We start from the raw sequence: 21,162 nt of genomic DNA on the forward strand, positions 1-21,162 counted from the left end.
GTATGTGTTTTATTTTTGCTGCTTCCTCCCATCTTTTATTCATCTCTGAATTATTCTATTCCCTGACCCTTGCACACTTTGAAATTCTGGAGATTGGTAAGGCATTTTCAGATCCACAGATTTGTATATCTAAGTAGTTCTTCTAACCCCTTAGGTGTGTAAGTTTTATTTTAGTTTAATTTGGGACCTGATGCAAGTGAAAGAGCTACTATATATTTTTCCCCCTGCTTTTGAGTTTTGTAAAATCTGAGCTAGAATTTCATCTTAACTGGAAAGCACATCTTAAATATTTACTATTAACTTTTCCTTTCAGTCCTAGAAGTAATTTTAAGGTAGAGATGAATAATTTAAGTGTCACTTTTTTTCTTATTAGATACAATTTGGGACTTTATCAGATTATTTTGATGCACTGGATAAAGAAGATGTAACCATTAGAAAGAATAGCCAATCCATGTTCCCTGTTCTAAGTGGAGATTTTTTCACTTACGCTGACCGAGACGATCATTACTGGAGTGGCTACTTTACATCCAGACCCTTTTACAAACGAATGGATAGGATATTGGAATCCCATTTAAGGTACAAAATTTACATTTGGAAAGCTACATTAATTATTCACCTTTTTTATGTGATCATAGCACATAGCATAGTATAGAGTTTTGCATAACATACAACATGTATGCAGTATTGGGATGTGCTTAATGTAATTGTGAAATTCTAATGCAATCAGAACTATGTCTCCAGCGCATAATCAGATTATTACATGGGGTTTTGTTCTGAAAGGAAAAGCAGTTTATGTGATTAGACTTTCTCCTGTATCTTATGTTTTGTATGTTTCTAATTAACTACTGGTATTGTTTGCACACCGTGATAACATCCAGTGGCATTGTTATGTGTGTCTGCATGTCAGTAGCCAGACAGACTAAATTGCTGGAAACAAGCAAGGGTCACAAGAAACAAGTAGGGCTTGTCTGTGGCTAAAATGTGGGCCTCAAAGTACACAATCTAAAACTAATCTATTTTATATGTGGGAGAACATCAGAGGCTCCACCTCAGTTCTTATTTATTTGAAACATATTTCTATAGGTGTGATTCTCTGCTTAGAAGAACATAACTTGAAAGAGATGAGAACTGATGGTGGCAGAGTGATTGGCTGAAAAAGCATAGTGACGGAGAAGGCAGAAAAGTCAGGAGAAAACAAAAACGCTTTAACCAGCGTTGTCCAGTAGAACTTTCAGTCACTGTCCAGCAGAACTTTCTGCAGCGGTAGAAGTCTTTTGTTTCTGTTTTCTGCACTGTTCAGTATGGCCACTTGCCACATGTAACTGTTGAGCACTTGAAATGTGACCAGTGTGGCTGAGGAAGTGAACTCTTAATTTCCTTTAATTTGAGTTGATTTAAACGTAAATAGTCACACATGGCTAGTAGCTATCTTTGTGGGTCTTGTTGCTTTTTGGTAAAGATGAACTACCCCGGGGGCTCCTGGGGTTCTTTCTATGTGTGTGTAGCCTGGGAGGTTAATTCATTTTCATGATGAGTTCACTTTCAACTTAGTTCAGATCATGAATTCATGATGATTAATTTTCATGATGAATCTCAGTATTAAAAATAAAAAGTCATGTTATATCTACCTTTTTCTCTGTACTGGTAGAAACAGTACATTTTGGAAAGCCTTTTTATAAAGATCATGAATTTCTCCCAGAGTTGTACTTTGGTATAGTAGTGTGTTTTTTTTTATTTTTACTGTTTTGTGCTTTCACCATTGTTTCAAAAGCCTGATCTTTGCCTGTTTTTGGGGATATTCACAAATGTGCCAGATGGATACATATTACTGTATTTCTAATAAAATGGTATTTCTATATTAGAGAGATTTATGCATTCTTGCCCAATAGAATATTAATTCTCTATTATGTTATTCTAAACTACCTATGATAAAAACAGAGAAAGTACTAAGTAATGTAGAGATTCTTTTGGACTACTGCATTTTTTAAAAAGTGTCAACTATTTTTTAGTGACAAAGAGTTACAAATATTGATTCAATTTTAATTTAGTGAACATATTTAAGGTGAAGTACTTAGTGTGAGTAATAATATGTTTTGAAAATTCTGTTTTAAAATAAAACAACAGAAAACCATATAATAATTATGAATTTCAAAATGTAATCAACTTATTTGAAAATAAGTTTATTGTCTGATTATAGATATTTCATCTTTTTTTTTTTAAGATTTTATTTACTTATTTGACAGAGCGAGACACACAGTGAGAGAGGGAACACAAGCAAGTGGAGTGGGAGAGGGAGAAGCAGGCTTCCCGCGGAGCAGGGAGCCTGATGCGGGGCTGGATCCCAGGACCCTGGGATCATGACCTGAGCTGAAGGCGGATGCTTAATGACTGAGCCACCCAGCTCATTTGTAAAACATTTCGATAGGATAGAAGAGTATAAAGAAGAAAATATTTTTTAAATCCCATTTTTACATTTTGGGATATCTATATGTATATGTACTCTTTGCAAAGCCAGGAATATGTGCTGTGGATATGGATGAACATATATACACAATTTCTTTTATTCAAATTTAGTGTTTCTCCTGCCATGAATTTTGGAACGATTAGATTTTAAAGGCAGAGATTATTTAGTATCCTTTAATTATTTCAAAATTTAAAGCAACTCCTTTTTTTTTTAAGTACTTTAAATTTCTCCTTTTTCCTTATATTGTGATACATTTTCAAGCTGCCTTGGTTTTCTCTCCATCCTCCTTAATATGTTTGGCATAAAGAACCTTCTTACACTTTTTACTTCATCAAGCCGTATCTCTTTTTAAAGAACTTTTTTCGAAACCTGTCTTGAACCATATCCTCTGATGAAAAAAATAAAGCATGAAAATGATAAGTCCCTATATTCTTGCTCAAAAACTATTCTTAAGCCAAAGTATTTTTTTCTTTAAAATAAACAAGAAGTGACAGCATATGTTTTATCACCTTTCAGTTTATATCGTTACTTTCCCTCTAGTTACTGAATGTTCTCATTCAGCACGGAGACTAGCTGTTGTCACTGAGCTGTCAGGCCATCGCTTTCTGCCTCTCCTTCACTGTTAGTCTCCCACTCATGTGACCATTTCTGCACCATCTCTCCTTTAATGTACTTATGTGAGAGTGAATGGCTTTCTCGTGATGAAGTTCCTTGTATGTGTCTGGGCTGATCTTGGAGAGAAGAAAGGGCAGCAACCACTATCCACTTTTTACTGCTGTGTTGAGCTGTTTTTTTTTTTTTTTTTTTCCACCATGTTATATACATAAGTACACCTATCTCGCTGCCAGTGGGTACTGGCTTCTTTCCAGGACCATCTAGAACAAGGGCCCTTTATATCAATTTAGACATGATGTTCTCTGATGATTGATAATCTAGATATATTAGATGGATACCTTGATGGTTTTATAGGAATATTTATTATCAGTATCTTTTTTATAAATTGTGCTGAAATTGTGGATTTTTAAAAAAACGCATTTGAAAATTGTATCAGTACCACATATTTTAAATAGTAAATGTTTGTTTTGAAATAAGAATTAATGACTGTTTTATACAATTAGGGCTGCTGAAATTCTTTACTATTTCGCCCTGAAACAAGCTCAGAAATACAAGATAAGTAAATTTCTTTCATCATCCCATTACATGGCACTGACAGAAGCCAGAAGAAATTTGGGACTGTTTCAACATCATGATGCTATCACAGGAACTGCAAAAGATTGGGTGGTTGTGGATTATGGTACCAGGTAATATAATTATTAAAAAGTGATTATAAAACAATTTTTTTAAATTTTGGGTCACAGGCTTCTATCTTTGATGAAGTTGTTAATATACATCAGACTATATCAATAATGACATCTGTATAAGTATTGCTATAGAAAAACAACATCAATATTCAAAGCATTTTTCAAGAATTCTATTGACAATGTACTAGCTGTCCTTTTTATTGCAGTGCATTTCTGCAAATGGAGTAGTAAAACATTATTATAAAGCTGATTCTGTTTTCTCCCAAGTATAATGTGGTAATTGGGGTTACCTTGTTGATCAAGAATTTGGTATCAAATAAATCATAGCTATAATCCAAGGAGATAAAGAGCCATACTTGACTGTATAGCAGTTTAATTTCATCCTATTTCATATCCAGTTGTTCTCAGCTTAGAGGATAGCCAGGAAGTAGAAGAACCTAGAAACCTTGTCATACATAGATGATATAAGGAATTGGGATGAGAAGGGTTGGCCTGGGTATTGATATCAAAGCCATCTTCAACTCTTGGAAGGTCTGTGAGATGAGTGAGGGAGGGAAAGCTAAGTTATTTTCACATTGCAAGTTTGGAAACAGTGAGTACAGGCTTTAGCTCAGAACAGCAGGAGACTTTGTAAATAGGGCTTCCCAATAATCAAAAGGCTTACCTTTTGTGATAGTGAGATTTCCATCATCATGCCCTAGTTTGGGTAACCATCCATTAGGATCATTGTAGAGGAGATTCCTATGTAGGGGAAGGAGTTTTGACTATTGTTTCATTATGACTTAGTTATTATTTCTTCCAGATTTTTTTCCTATCAATAATGGTGTACTTCAATAATATTTTAAAATTGTTAAAGTATGCTCTGATTTTCTTATAGATTTAAGAAGTGAATCTCTTTTTTTAATAAATGCTCCCTCCCATATGTTAAAAGTGTATACAACATATAAAGTCAACATTACAGATTGATCCACAACTGATATCACTAATCATTATAAGTGTTAATTAAAATTTTAGTTACAGTATTTTGACTGCCTTTCTAGATATTTGAAAAACAAATTCTTGAGGTTTCATTAGTTGACTTGAGTCCTTGAAAATATATTCATGGTAGCATCTTGAATATCTTCTCAGTTTTCTTGTGGCAAATGTATTTGGCATCTGTTGAGGTTGAGCTAGGCTTAAAATGGAAAACATTCATTGGCTGATAATGATAATTGATTTTTCTCCCACAGAAGGCATTTTTTAAAATAAGGTCAGATCCTCCATTTTTTTCCTTTTCACCTGCTCCTGTCTTCTTGGTTTATTGAGTTTAAAAGTGAGGCTTATATTCAGAAAAGAGTTCCTAAGAGGAAATGAAGAAATCATTCTCCTGTACTGTCTACTTGCTCTCTCTCTGGCAGCCATATTGAAAGAGACTTGAGCACAGGTCATTGAGTTTTTGCAACTGAACATTTTCTGTCTCATAACCTTTCCAGAAGGGCTATCATTAGTTCCTCCATATGTTTGGTTATGCTTTTAGCTTATAAAAACATCACTGTACAAAATTGCATCTTAGAGAAAAAAGACAATAATTCTCAAATTATACTTGACATTTGTAAATTTGCTTTGTGAGCACTTCACACTTCATTGAGAAGTCATACACAATTATCAAGTCATTAGCATAGACATTTTAAGTAGGAAATTTCAAAACACAAGTTAGAGAGTTATAAACAAAGAGGCAGCTAGCATTGGGTGTTCTCTTGTTCTTAGACTGTTGACTGTTTATTCAAATGTTGGCAGAAGTGTCCCTGTGAACAAGTGTATGAGTTAAGGATTGCATTTGGCTGCTAGTAATAACAACTTGAAACTGAATAAATCCTATCCTACTTATTTTTATGCCACGTGGAAGACGTCTGCAGGTCCCCAGTTCAGGTATAGCAACTCTACAATGCCGACAGGGGTCCAGACCCTTCTAGCTTTCTCTTCTGCCATCTAAAGGTGGTTCTTACTTAGAGTACTGCTCTCAACAGTAGATTGAATGTTTATATAATTATCACCCGGAGAGCAAGAATACATCATGGCTATTTAAAGGTTAATTCTAATCATGACATGAAAAAATGAATTAGACTGGGACAGTGTTTGTGATGGATGTTCGGCCTAAAAGTGGATAATGGGGCTATTTGCAAGAGAAGAAGTGGTAATGAGATCAGTTACAGAAAGATTTAGAATTCTGCCTATTTCTATGCTGTAATTAAGATAGGAAGGAGAAAAAAATGAACAAAGGGTAAGTATGAGGGCCCATACGTATAGATCAAACTATTCACTGACAAACATGATAGTATCTGCCTGAAACAGTAGTAATGACACAAGAGTAGAAAACTGTGATTTCTAAGTGATGGTCCGGTTCAGTGATAATAAAATATGGGCATGTTCGAAAATTAGAGGCTCTGGGAAATCCCACAATGATGAATTGTTGAAACATTAAAATTTTGCTTTACCCAATGTTTCCCAAACTTAATTTACTGTGTTTAGTCTTGTTTTGCTTTAAACAGAATGGCTTTATGCATCCTGAGAAAGCATTTGGGGAATACGGTACCAGTACTTAGTGCTTACCTCGTTAGAAGACTGTGCATGTGCCTTTAGGATACAAACATTGATGTGTGGCATTCCCTCGGTTTAAGCTCCAGTGCACTGTAATACATATAAGGTTTTAGCTGATGGAGAACATGACTTTTATTCTTCAGGTCTGACAGCCTAATAAAGATAGCCATGTAGATAAAAATAAACTTAAATTGAGGGGCTTGTGTCTATCACTGAATTGTAGTCATTCATATTGTCTTTTAGTCTGGTGAAAACACTTGTTATCACCTAGGAAAACATTTGAATAGACTAAGAAACTTAGCTGGATGATGGCCTGAACTCACATGCATAAGACTTTAATACTATGTATGTATAACACATTTGCATAGTTAATTAACTTACTGATTGTGATCACTTACATCTTTGAAAGTAATCTCAATGCTCTGCAAAAAGAAGTTATTTTTAATTCTCTTAAACATTTTTTTGTTGTTGCATGCCAACCAAAATGTTAACATGTAGGTCCAAAATTGCTTCCTGTATTGGGGAAAATAATATAATCACTCTATAAACATAATAGATTCAATGGCTGATTGAAAGCATGTTTAGCCAAGTTTCTCGGCAGATTTCTGCAGTGACTTTACTTAGGGTTACCTGTTCTATAAAGCTTTAAAGAAACAAGATGGAACTTCAGAAAAAACTTCAAATTCTTTTCCCAGGTGTAGTGCTTCAGCAATAGTTGATACTGTACCAAGATTGTATTCCAGAATGATCTTGAGTAGGTTGATTCATACGCATCTCTTTGGTTCCTCAGACATAAAAATACAATTTGAATACAATTAACAATTTTATTTATTTTTATTTTTTTAAAGATTTTATTTATTTATTTGAGAGAGAGAGCATGAGAGGGGAAAGGGTCAGAGGGAAAAGCAGACTCCCTGCTGAGCAGGGAGCCTGATGTGGGACTCGATCCCGGGACTCCAGGATCATGATCTGAGCCGAAGGCAGTCGCTTAACCAACTGAGCCACCCTGGCGCCCTACAATTAACAATTTTAATGACCAAGAAAAGTAACAAGGAGAAAGACAATTTCATTATCCAGACCTGTGAAAACTTTCTCTTTTTTTGAACAAGAACATGAAACTAAAGTCAACAAAATATTTATTTGAAGTTTTCAGGAATTTGAGTTTTTGAAGTATGTATACTGAACAAATGTTCTTGAGAGTGACAGTTAATCTCATGCTTTCTTTGGCTGTTTCAACATTTGTTAAAGAATTTTCTAAAGGACAGGACCAAATCACTTTTTTGGTAACAAAGCCTTAAAGCTATTGGAGTGATCATGTTGAATATTCTTAGTACTTGGCATGATATTCATAGAAAGTATCGGTAGTTTGATTAAGCTTACATGTTTCAGGTGTATACAGAAAGTTTTCTATTTTAAATGCATCTTTATTAGTGAAATCTTTTGACTGACCTTTTTTTCCTAAGTACTTAGTTCTGGGCAAAGAAGAGTCAGTTCATTATAGGTTCATTATAGGTTTCATTTTGTGAATACAGGATGATGGTGGTTTGCCCGTTATTAAAGAAACTGAAAATATTGTATACTGATGTTTGAATTACTTCTCAGACCAGTAAAAATTTTTGGTTCACAGACTCTTTCATTCATTAACGAATTTGAAGAAGATAATTGGATATTCTGCACTACTTCTTATTTTGAAGGACAAAAACTCATACAACTCTTACTCTTTTGATAACCTCCTAGACATGGTTAGTTGCTACCTTTTATATTATCATAAAAATGTGTGATTCTTTTGTTCTTGGTTCAGAAAAGGGGGTGAGAAGCTGAGTGAAAAGAAACCTTGAAAAATAGTGATTTCCTTGTACATGATTTGAAAGAATTTGTATCATTTTATATGAAATGCCTATGTGTTCTTCTTTCCTGTAAGTGTGTCTGTATTTGATTTATGGTGTATGTTTTGTTCTGACTAAGTCTAAGCATGAAAACTAATGAACTTCATTATGTGGAACATACGGCTTTGAGAACACTATTAAGATGATACTGTAAGGTAACTGGACGTAGTAATTAGTTATTTTCCTTGGCTTTAATTAGAAGCCCCTGAATTGTCTTCTGGTTTCAGGATGAGCCCATGGAGCGCTGTGGGCAGTGCTCAGATGTGTGTAAGAGCAGAGGAGCAGTTGAGGAATTAGAAGACTAGCTGTTAGCCTCACCTCTGTACCTGATTGCATGGGCCTGAAAAAGTTGCTTAACATCTGTGAGCCCTCATTCATTTATCTGTTAGATGGGATGATTCCTGCCTTGGCTTGTATCATGGCTAGGATCAGGGGAGCCAATAAAACAGAACATACTCTGAGAGGAAGAATTTACTCTTCAGCAGCAAGGAAGAACAGTGGAAAAAAATGGTGGATTGTAAACCTCTTTAGAATTCCATTTGGCAACTCAGATGTTTTAAAATTGTAACATTTTATCATTAGAGTCTATTGTGAGCCATAGGCTTTGAAATTTTACATGTAATTGGAACTTACACATCTGGAATCAGAGATAATAAGTTCAGTATTTTCATTACTGATGCTTGCAGTCAAATTATGTTTATACATTTTCCTGTTAAAGTAAAAAATCCAATAAATGGACATACATTGCTTAAGGATATGAAACCTGTGATACAAAGGTAAAATAGTGAAACTTTTTGCAAAATGATCTTTAGAACTTTGATTTACTTGGTTCCTAATTGGACTCTAGTAGTCTGTGTAACACACGCCGTACTGAAGTCTAAAGACACACCCATAAAAATGCACACACACAAGAATTACTTATTTTGAACTTTGCTGGACCTTTATGTAGCTAGAAGGAGGACACCATTGTGTCCTTTTTAGGATTTTTGTAAGTACTATTACATAGCTAGTTTTGAAACTTAAGTTTAAAAGTAAAATAAAAAATTTTGGTTTATTTTTACAGGATTTGAAACAAAACTCACAAGGTTCTCTACCACAAAAAACTGTAATAATGCTGAGTGCAGAGCCAAGGTAAATACATAATTTCTCATACACTTTGCTACTGTTCTGACTTGACTTTTTTGCTTTTCATGTTTCTTTTCCCTAGCCAGGATATACTTTGAGGCAGTATTTTGTTTAATAAATTTATTAATTTAAAAAAATTTTTTGAAGAAATGGATTTTTTCCCATGACTGTCATGTTCAATGTTAATAGCGAACACAGTGCTTGATACATTAATTACTGAATGAACAATTATAACAATATTTTTTTACAGGTATTTGGTATGGGATGGTAAATATGATTTATGATTATGTTCTTTCTTAACCCTTTGTTTACTTACCTTTTCATTGATCCCTGATCCCATTTTTAAAATGAAGGAAGAAACCTAATTATGAAAAGTTCCTACTATAAATTGTTTACTAGATAACTGTCATTGTGCTGGCCAGACTGTCTCATTTTGGCATTGTGGATTTATGTTAAGGCAAATGGGAAGGGTGTTCAGTTGGCCTGAAAATGGGGTGATTAATTGGCGGCTGCCTCTGATTTATAAAGAAATGTTTTGTGTTTTTATTGGTAATTATTTAACCAAGTCTTCTGTTCTAAATGACCAAATATCACTAGGTCAGTACCCACTATCCCCAGATACACACTATATTCTTATATAATATAACTTTTTGCTATCTAAATTGAGAAATTTAGTATGTACAGATTGTAGGATAAAAGAATAATTGTAAAGGATAATTCATGATTTTAGGCATTCTTTATTAGAATTATTTTAAAAGAAATGGAATCAAAGTATTACAGAAAATTTACAATTGCTAATAAAATTGACATTTTTGTTACTCAGAGAATAAAACCTTAGTTGGCTAAATCTCTTCAGGAAGTAGAGACTTAAAATGTATACAGCTCATACCTTAGAACAAGAAGACAGGTATTTTTCAGTAACACTAAAGTATCACTAAAGTAATAGTAAAGAAATCCTACATTTCTTTCTCTTGGCCAGAAAAAGAAGGGATTAACTGGAAAAGACAGTTTAAGTCTCAACTTTGAAGTCCTGTTGCAGGCTTAACAGCTTTCAGGTTGCCAGGTCATGAGAGAGTAATGATACTCCCATTACAAAATGTTTTCTTTGTCTTAAAATAAGTAATATTTTGATGTAGTTGATTTGTATGGCTGTTCCTTAAATATTGTGCCCCTAATAAACTCTGGTATTAGGCATAATCCCCCTTTCTCTATTTTAGTAGGGGAAGATCTTTGTTTCTGCTGACTATAAGAATGCCTTATTCTTGCTATAAGTAATTTATGCCCCTTCCCCACCCCATTGCGTGGTAGGGTGGGTAGGATGGAGCCCTAATGGGCTACAAACCCTGTAGCTTTTCTTCTTCCTCTTGTCCTTGCTTTAGCCAGGAGTAAGTGATGATTTAGCCCTACTTATGTTGGAGGAAGAAAGGAGATCCAGGTGTATTAACTAAGAAGAAATATATTTGGGGGCTTTAATACTGAGTTTTAACTATACATCAACGTAAATAGCATTTTTGAGACTATTAGTAAAATGATTGCTTTCTGATATTTCCTTTTAAACAGTTTGTATTTAAATAGTGTTGTTCATCTTAATATGACTCCTTCACAGTTCTTTTCTACCAAATGTCAGTGCTACTACTGTTTCCGTAGTTAGGTGAATTGGGCATACTTAGGATTGTCAAGTTCTTATTTGTATCTTTATTATCTATTTTGTACTTGAGGACCTCGTGAATAGAACTACTTATATTTCTGGTTTTAAAATCTATATTTTAGTTTTTAGCCACAAATAATCTGAGCTACTGATCTCTCAGTAAAATCAGTGAAGAATGGCGGAATGACAGTGGCCTTTAAAATGGAAGAATTTCATAGTTTTATTTAGCAGATACTGAAAGTGAAATCATTGCACTTCTCAGTCTTGAAGTTGAAAGTTTCAGGAGTATGGTCCTGAGTCTTTCGCATGTTCTTCATGAGTCCCTATATAATGATCTAAGGCTTAGCATTATTTTGAAGTTAAGAATAATTCTTGTTTGAGCAACAATTTATTAATCTAAATAAAACATGCATTCTCAGTGAGAGAGACATCCTCCTTAGGAGAGTAAAAATTGGTTCTTAGGGAGTTTGAAAAAAAAGTATTTTTTTAAATATATAAAGCATAAAAATAGTACTCAATAGTACAATAACAGATATGCTTTTAAGTGTTGTATTAAAATTGTATGGGGGGATGATTAGCAAAAAATGCCCAAAAAGAGTCTTTAAGGAGTTATGTGAAAAGTCTGAGAAACACTGATCTAACACACAATTCCATAGCTATTTTTTTTTTTAAAGATTTTATTTATTTGACAGAGAGAGACACAGCAAGAGGGGGAACACAAGCAGGGGGAGTGGGAAAGGGAGAAGCAGGCTTTCCTGCTGAGCAGGGAGCCCGATGTGGGGCTCAATCCCAGGACCCTGGGATCACGACCCGAGCCGAAGGCAGATGCTTAATGACTGAGCCACCCAGGCACCCCTAACTCACACAATTTCAATAATACATGTAAATGAATTTGATCATGCTGTTTGGGAACATTAGTTATAGCTATAACCTAACATAAGTTAGTTTGGGAGTCTTTAAAAAGGAGTCCCTAGTTTGCTCATGGGGATGTAGTACATGTCCGTGAGCCTGATTGAGTTCACAAGGTTAGGTAAGCTCCATAGTATATGCGTTCATAGTCTTTATATGGAAAGAAGGTACAATTGAGAGTTAGAAGTTAGGGCACCCTGAACAAGTCATAAATTTTCTAGCCTTAAATAATCCTCGAATGTACCGAGGTGTTTCTTTTCCTCTAAGGAAACCAGTTGTAAGAAAAACTGTAACACAGGATTTAGGGATGTGTGCAGGACACAGAGGATGGAAGGTAAACTCCTGGGACAGGCAGGGATTTCAGCCTTCTTTCAGTGTTTGGTACTTCAGGCAGGATGGAAGCAAATACCACGCAGCACAGGTCGCCAACTCAATGTGTTTTGACAACATGTGGAGGAACTTTTTTTTTTTAATGTGGATAATTTGAAATGCCACAGAGTATACAACTAAAATTGCATTGAGATAACTTCTGTAAATCTGAAAATTTAATTTTTCAAGTAGAAAACTTAGTTTGAGAGCAATTTATTCAAACCCATTACAAATTTACCATTAAGTATTTTTAATGTTTAGCAAGGTGTTTATTGGTAAGGGATCTTACATCTCTTTTGGCCAGAAAAAAGAAGGGATTAACTTGAAATGAAACCACCAGCCATGTGGAGACACAACAGAAGTCCTTGTTTTCGGGGCTTGGGTGACTTTAGAGTATCAAACAGATACTAAAAGTACTCAGTTCCTGAAAAAAATAAAAAATAAAAAAATAAAAGTACTCAGTTCCTGAAAAGGCACTCAGTACCTCCATTGTCATGTGCTTGTTGTAATGGTGCTTCCTGGATGGCTGCCCAGCACCTCTAATTTAATTTCCTCTTGTTTTCTCCATGTGTGCTTTCTTTTTGGATCCTAGTCTTTATTAACAGCATCATTCTCTTTTTGGTTGTCTAGGTGCTGAAAAATAGTCTTTATATGGAAAGCAGGTACAATTAAGAGTTAAAAGTTAGGACACCCTGAACGAGTCATAAATTTTCTAGCCTCTAGAACCCACTTTGACTCCCACCTTTTCTTGTTCTTTTAAGTTTCATCAGCTGGAGAGTCTTTTGGATTTTCCCCTCTGCTCACCTCTGACATTCTTCATCTCCTGTCTTTCTCTTACTTTCTGGTTTTAAGGCTTCTATTATGATTTTTTTTAAATGTTTTACTTGAACTACTGCAATGACTTCCTGCTCTTCTGTCTTCAGTTTCTCTCTGCCCCTAATTTATGGCATGTAGTTGTCACAGGAATCTACCCATAGAGGAACACAAGAAAGACACCTGGGTGGAAGTGGCAAGGCTTCTAGGACCTAGCCTCAGAACTCCTAGAAGGTCCTTTCCACTACATTCTTAGTGAAGCAAGTCACTAGGGTCAGCCAAGATTCAAGGGGGAATTATTCTCCGTTACTTGAAGGGAATGATGGCAGTCATCTGTGGGGGTGGTCCACCACAGTTTATCCACTGGCCACTACAATTCACGTACTTAACCATGTGCACAATATTCCACCTCCTCCCACAATGCCAAAGTGCCATCCCATTATGATGCTGGCCCCAAATTTTCATCTAAATCAAGTCCAGAATGATTCAATCATGTAACTGGGAATTGATGTGTTTTCTTATTTCTCCCAGTATAATAATTATTTGAAGTTAATTCTGCTAGATTGTAAACTCCTTGACAGTAGAAACTATTTCTTTTATTTAGTTCTCCCACCATGCCTGTGGAATTGCAGTCAACATAGTAAGAATTGAATAAAGACTTGTTGAAATACAATTAATTACTGATTGAAGAGAATATTAAACTTCAGACACCAGATATGCGTAGACATTCTATGTGAAAATGTGATATCCTGGTATATCTTCTCCCCAAATAATTCTTTCATCCAGTATTTGGAGTTTGGATGCCAGAGGGCTTCTGAATACACTAAATAATACTACAAGCAAAAATAAGTAACAATTCAAAGCTTTGAATTTGCTCAACATTTGGACAATTCCTCATTGGAGATTTTAGAGTTTCATACCATGGGACCTGAAAAATTTTAGGTTGCATCTCAGCATCATTGCATTCTTACAGAATTACCTTTGTTGAGATTGCTTTCTTGAAGACACTTTAGAATGGGTGGGTTCAAAAGATACTCCCAAATATCTAAATGAGTTTACCTGATCAGATGAGGTTTTTTTAATTTAAATTGAAGTTAGTTAACATACAGTGTATTATTAGTTTCAGAGGTAGTATCTAGTGATTCATCAGTTGCCTGTAACACCCAGGGCTCATCACATCAAGTGCCCTCTTTACTGCCCATCACACAGTTACCCCATCCCCCCCCCACTTACCTCCCCTCCAGCAACCCTCAGTTTGTTCCCGGTAGTTAAGCATCTCTCGTGACTTGCCTCCTTCTCTGTTTTTATCTTATTTTATTTTTCCTTCCCTTCCCCTGTGTTCATCAGTTTTGTTTCATAGATTCTAGATATTAGTGAAATCATATGGTATTTGTCTTTCTCTGACTGACTTATTTCACTTAGCGTAATACACTCTAGTTCCATCCACATTGTTGCAAATGGCAAGATTTCATTCTTTTTGATGGCTGAATAATATTCCACTGTGTGTGTATGTGTGTGTGTGTGTATATATATATATATATATATATATGTCTTCTTTATTCATTCATCAGTGAATGGACATTGGGGCTCTTTCCATGTTTTGGCTATTGTGGACATTACTGATCAGATCAGTTTTTACACACAAGACTTTCTGTTGTTGCTGACTTAGAGTATTTGCCTGATTCTGCATTTTGTGTTTTTAATGTTGTTATCACAAACCATTCTCCTCACAGTAATTATCTATTAGTGTAATGGAATTCAAGACTTTAAATCATTTTTTCATCAGTTACCATATCATCAATGTATTTTTATACCAAGTCACACTGTATCTAATCTTCCTACCAGTTGTTTAAATGTAAGTTTTAAGTGAAGTAACCAAATTCACAGCCGTACAGTTATTGTTTGGAAGTGGAATTTCTAGGGAAATAGAATTCTCACCATTCAGATTCTGGCAGTGTTATTTATTATAATATAGACCTGGTAGAGTCATCTGTAGCTCAAGAACTGAGCTGAGATTCCGCTACTTGAACGGAAGTGGTTCTAACCTGAGCGCCTGGCGTCTCCTGAGAGGGCTGTGAACGTCACAATGCAGCTTACTTTGTACATGGTAGTTTTTCTTGGGGGAGCTGGAACAGTGTTAGCAGTGATAACTGTGATAACTAGTGTAAGAACTATGCTTATTGCTCATGGATCGTAACAGTGTGAGCTCACATCTTGTCATGTACTAGAAAACTAGTGCAGAAATGTCTTCACATTAGTTAGCAGAAAAACAAATGTACAAAGTCACAGAGATTGAGGGTTTCTGTCCTTGATAATGAAGGGCTGCATTTTAACATTATCCCAAGGGAATTTAAAGTAATAATAGAATACATGATTTGACTAGGATTTGACACTCTGGACCCTCTGCATGTTCTGTTATTATGAGAGCACCTGAAATGTCCCTTCCTTTTAAAGTTACTTTAGAACTTTTCTTTTAATGGGGCAATTGTTAACTGATAGTCCTGGAGACTCTTAAAAATAAAAAACTGAGTTCTAGTCTAGTAGAGGGCTATCTGGGTAAAAATAGCATAGTCTATTTAAGAGTTAATTCCCATTACTGATTTTGAAGGAGGAGTTCCTAAACTCTCCTCTGAGATGCTTTTCTGTTTAAGTATTTCTTGCTTGTGAAAGGTGTTTGTGTGTTTTCATCTATGTTGCATCTGAGTTACATTTTATTAATTTTGACTTGTTTCAAGATATAGATTGACCAGTTCTCCAATTATCCAGAAACACGTTTCAGCCTGTGTGTAATGTGGGATATTTTTAGAAAGGATGTCTGACCCAAAAGACTTGAGTAGAATAAAGTACATTACTTTAAGTAACCAAAAACTTCCTAGGGAGTTGGAGATACTTTCAACGTGATATATTAGTTAATTTTATGTTATAACTAGTTTTAGAGCAATCATGTCTGGATCACAGCATCAAATAATCTTATCCAGTGTTTGCCATTCTAAATCAGTAATTCGCAGGCTTGTATTTTGCCTGATTTTTTTCAGGGAAATATAAAGGTCTCTGGGGGAGAGAATTTCTACCTTTCCCACAACAGTCTCCCTACCCTTAACATTTCTATTTATTTTATGATATCAGAAATGATGAGTATTAATTCCAGAAATACTGTTTCAGCCTTACATTGACTTAGATGAATAACACTTATTATATGAAAAAACAAAAAAGTTGACACTTTCATTTTATGTGATGGCAGACTAGGGACTCTGAGACTGACTCTCTCAATTTCCTATTAAAACTCATGAAAACAAAGATGATGATGAACAATCAGAGGAACACCAAACCTTGGTCTGACAGTCAAGCTATTGCCACAATTTAAGATATCCACAAACTATAAAGTTGATCAACCGGACTGGAAAATACAATTACTCACTGACCAGCGGTAAACAGTTAGAAATAATAGCTACATTGCAGGTCTCTAGAAGCAGGTGTGGAGATTGATTCCTTTTCATTTTTATAATGTCTACCCCCAAAGCTTTGAAATTTGGGTACTCTACCACCTAGAACAGAGAACTAATATTTTAATACAGGGACGGGGCTACTTTTTGAGCGTGTTAGGGAGAAAAAGTAACTGTTCATTCTCTCTTCCTAAGATTTCTGTTAACCAGTCTCCATTTAATTGGCCAACTAGATCAACTGATTCTCTCCACTCCTTTTTTGTGCCCATGATAACCTGACCTTGTCCCTAACAGGCCACTAGCTAGGGAAACTGGTACAATTCTCTCCCTCTGGTCTTTCCGTTGAATTGTATGATTATCATGAAACAATTATTTATTCCCAGATCAGTTGTTCTTATTATTTTTCTTGCACAATTTGATTAATTTTTATTGAACTGATGAATTATACGAAAAGATTGTTTTTTTTTTTAAATGAAGTTGGGTTCTTTAGAAATTTTCAACAAATGTGAGTCACTGGTGAGATGCCTAAAAAAAATTGGGAAGAAGTCATAATGATGTAGAAGCAGTCTGTACTCATATTGCTTAATATTTTTTCAAGTGGTGAAGTTCTTGGTCTGCTTTAGAAAAACCTAATCTGGAAACCATACATGATTAATCACATGCATGGTTATGCAGAAAATATGACATGGGACTCCAGTTAGTGGTCCCATAGTTAAACCAGAAGCTTTGCTCTTAATATCAGTAGATTAGGAAATGTTATATATATATAAGTATATATAAAACATATGAAAACATGAATTATTAAGTCATATGTGTGTAACTTAAAATTGTACTACCTAAAAACTTTAACTTTCAAGTCAACTTTATCTCTTTCAGTTAATAGGTCTATTGCCAGCCTTACTCACACTTATAAGAGGGCTTCCATTGTATCTGTATTTCACAACAAATTTGGAGACTGAATCTGACAGAAATAAAATGGGCAGGTGCAGCCACTCTGGAAAACAGTATGGAGGTTCCTCAAAAAGTTGAAAATAGAGCTACCCTACAACCCAGCAATTGCACTACAGGGTATTTACCCCAAAGATACAAATGTAGTGATCCGAAGGGGTATGTGCAGCCCAGTGTTTATAGCAGCAATGTCCACAATAGCCAAACTATGGAAAGAGCAAAGATATCCATCAACAGATGAATGGTTAAAGAAGAAGTGGTGTGTATATATATATATATATATACACACACACACACATACATACAATGGAATGCTATGCAGCCATCAAAAAATCTTGCCATTTGCAATGATGTGGATGGAACTAGAGGGTATTATGCTAAGCGAAATAAGTCAATCAGAGAAAGACGTATCATATGATCTCACTGATATGAGGAATTCTTAATCTCAGGAAACAAAGTGAGGGTTGCTGGAGTGGTGGGGGGTGGAAGGGATGGGGTGGCTGGGTGATAGACATTGGGGAGGGTATGTGCTATGGTGAGCACTGTGAATTGTGTAAGACTGTTGAATCTACCTCTGTAACAAATAATACATTATATGTTAAAAAAAAAAGAAAGAAAAGATAGTAGGAAGGTAAAAATGAAGGGGGGGGAATCGGAGGGGGAGACAAACCATGAGAGACTATGGACTCTGAGAAACAAACTGAGGGTTCTAGAGGGGAGGGGAGTGAGGGGATGGGTTAGCCTGGTGATGGGTATTAAGGAGGGCACGTATTGAATGGAGCACTGGGTGTTATATGCAAACAATCAATCATGGAACACTATATCAAAAACTAATGATGTACTGTATGGTGATTAACATAACATAATAAAATTTAAAAAAAAGAAAAGAAATAAAATAGGCAGAAACAAGTGGGGAACTGATGGTAGAGCATTGACCTAGCGAAGTATCTGTTCAAGGAAATTACTATTGACAGTGGCATGGGCCAGAAGGATACCCATGATAGTCTTTGCTGAAGAAAGAATCCCTCCATTTGTTCACCAGAGTTGGCATAAAACAATGAATATACAGGCATAGCCACCTTGGATGGTGGCCTTTTGGACCTTTGCACTCAGGCTAGCTCTATGCATGTGGACTTACTTCCTTATTATATATTTTATATATTATATAACTTACTCTTCTTCTCTTCTTCATCACTGCATTTTTCTTCCCCTCCTTTAGGCATTATTAACAAGCTGGTTATTTAGGTTATTTATTTCTTGCTGTCTATCTCCCTTGCTAAAATATTAGCTCCATGATGGCAGGGAACTACCTTGCTTTTGAATCCCCTGGCAAATACCTTGCTTTTGAATCCATTGCCAAATACTTGTCAAATAAACTAACTCTAGGTAAGAGAGGGGCTTTAATCCCAAAATAGAGACCAAGAGTACCATTAGTATACACAGGGTCTGGGTGTCTGCTTCTGTGAGGGTAAGTAAAGGGAAAGTTATCCTAGCAAACCTTTGCAAAGGCTCTACAGAACGACAGAAAGTAGTGCTACATGAAGACTCAGAAGAACAATTTACCTTTTAAAATGATTTATTACAGAGACCAGGAAAACATTACAAAAAAAACCTCTTTGGAGTTCTCAAAAAATTTGAGTCATGATCTCTAAGAAATCTGAAACGGAAAACAAAGAGCCGAGATGAAAAATGGTGAGATGGTACGGGGGAGCGACAAAAGGGAAGGTTATTGGTGGGGGCACGATGAGCGAGCATCTTTACAAGTGATACTGAAGAGTGAGGCCGACATTGTGAAAGAGCGTCCAGAGACACGAAAGAAAAAAAACCCATGAGATGCTTGGCAAGAATGCAGAGAAAAGGAAGAGGAGTGGAAACAACAAGAGAGAAGATGATCAGTATGGAGGACAAGGTTTTAACAAAAGACTGATTTTCTTCAGGAAAAAAAAAATGGAGCAGAGACAATGATCAAAGATAGAAGTGATGAAAAGTTTTCTGAGCTGAGAAGGTCTGGCTTTATAGATAAAAGGGTTAAGTTCTGGGTAATATAAATGAAAAGAGGGTCACTCCTGGTATGTCTTGGTAACTTAGTCCAATTAAAAGGAAAGGGACACATTGTAGAAGTACCCAAGCAGAAAGACAGATACTGTATAATATGGAACAAAAGCTAAACAGACTTAGGTTTCTTCTCTGTAATGAGAAGACTGTAGAGTTTTTAAATCGTTTTATACTCACAGTTATCTTTTATATGTGAAAGCAACAAAAAAAGACATTTTCAAATATGAAAACACAAAATGAACCATGGGTACTCTTCTTTTTGAAAATTTTCTTGATAAAGTCAACTCAGCTGACTAATCAAAAGTAAGAAGGCATTGAAAATAATGAGACATCGTGAAATGCAGATCATGACTGGAAATTTGGTTACCAGGACTGCAGCCAGGTATGTACTGTAGAAAAAGCTACAGGAATATAGATCTGTAGCTTCAGGTTATGTTAAAATCTAAAAGAGGTAGAGAGTCAAGAGCATATAAGAGATCTTAATTAAGTAATTGTTTTGCCTCAGGAAGATTTAAAAGATAAAAGCTCCTGGTGAGAGTGATATTTCCTACTCGATTGCCTTCATTTATTGTCCGTGTACTGTTGACTCACCGTATACATATCTCTTCTGAGAAAAGTTTGCCAAGTTCTGCCCACAGGCCAAATAGGTAGCTCCATGGGAATGGTCCACCTGTACCTCCATTTGAGTGCGTATAAAACTGAACTCCCAGGGCGCCTGGGTGCCTCAGTCATTAAGTGTCTGCCTTCGGCTCAGGTCATGATCCCAGGGTCCTGGGATTGAGCCCCGCGTTGGACTCCTTGTTCAGCAGGGAGCCTGCTTCTCCCTCTCCCTCTCCCACTCCCCCTGCTGTGCTCTCTCCCTCGCTATCTCTCTCTGTCAAATAAATAAAATCCTTTAAAATTTTTTTTTTAATTAAAAATAAAATGACTCCTACTCTCTACTCAAATATTCTGTGGTCCCGAGCTCCTTAATAAAATTTCAGCATTGTCATCCAGTTACCTGGGCCTCAATTTTTGAGTGATCGTGTATTCCAGTTTTTCGTTAGTGTCCCCCTTCAGTCTCAAAGGTATATTCATTTGTACAATAAAGTGCAGGATTACCCTGATCATCTTTGTCTCTTCTCTTTCACTTTCTCCTTGTACCCAAATAAATACCAGGTCTTTTCATTCTACTTCCTAAACGGATCATAGTTTTGTCCGCTTCTCCTTAGCTTCAGTACCAGTGCCCTACTTTAGGTGGCTACTGTCTCTCCCCTGAGTGATGGCGACACTCCTGTGACAGGTGTCCCTCCCTCATACATTTGTCGGAGAAATTAAATAAGGTTACGTATATGAATTTTTAGTGTAGAATCTGGTACTTAGTAGGCATTTAACAGATACTAGCCATGATGTTACAGCTGCTCAAAACTCTTCTTTTCTCCACTGCCCTAAGGATAAACTCATAGACTCTTTAACTTGAATTATGTGTCTACATTTTGGTTTCTCTAGCATCATCTTTCACATTACCCCAGCCTGCCCTGTGTTTCAGCCCTTCAACTATCAATTCTCTTAACATGCCATGTTCTCTTACTTCTAGACCTTTGCTGCCTGGAAACAAAACAAAAACCCCCTCCCACCACATCCC

General features: G+C 35.8%; 1 protein-coding gene across 5 annotated transcripts in view; it reads left to right on the forward strand.

The window, feature by feature from the left end:
• Window positions 1-21,162, forward strand: part of MAN2A1 (mannosidase alpha class 2A member 1) — a 165,385-nt gene that overhangs the window by 84,007 nt on the left and 60,216 nt on the right. For all 5 annotated transcript variants that reach the window (XM_073888998.1, XM_025866876.2, XM_073889008.1 and 2 more), the window contains 4 exons: window positions 374-576; window positions 3,583-3,765; window positions 7,970-8,084; window positions 9,292-9,359. In XM_073888998.1, the coding sequence (XP_073745099.1) occupies window positions 374-576; window positions 3,583-3,765; window positions 7,970-8,084; window positions 9,292-9,359 (569 nt within the window). The remainder of the gene's footprint in view (window positions 1-373; window positions 577-3,582; window positions 3,766-7,969; window positions 8,085-9,291; window positions 9,360-21,162) is intronic.

The sequence above is a fragment of the Callorhinus ursinus genome, unplaced genomic scaffold (assembly GCF_003265705.2).
Source record: "Callorhinus ursinus isolate GAN/ISIS: 27379988/994484 unplaced genomic scaffold, GSC_fseal_2.0 scaffold3, whole genome shotgun sequence".
NCBI lineage: Eukaryota > Metazoa > Chordata > Mammalia > Carnivora > Otariidae > Callorhinus > Callorhinus ursinus.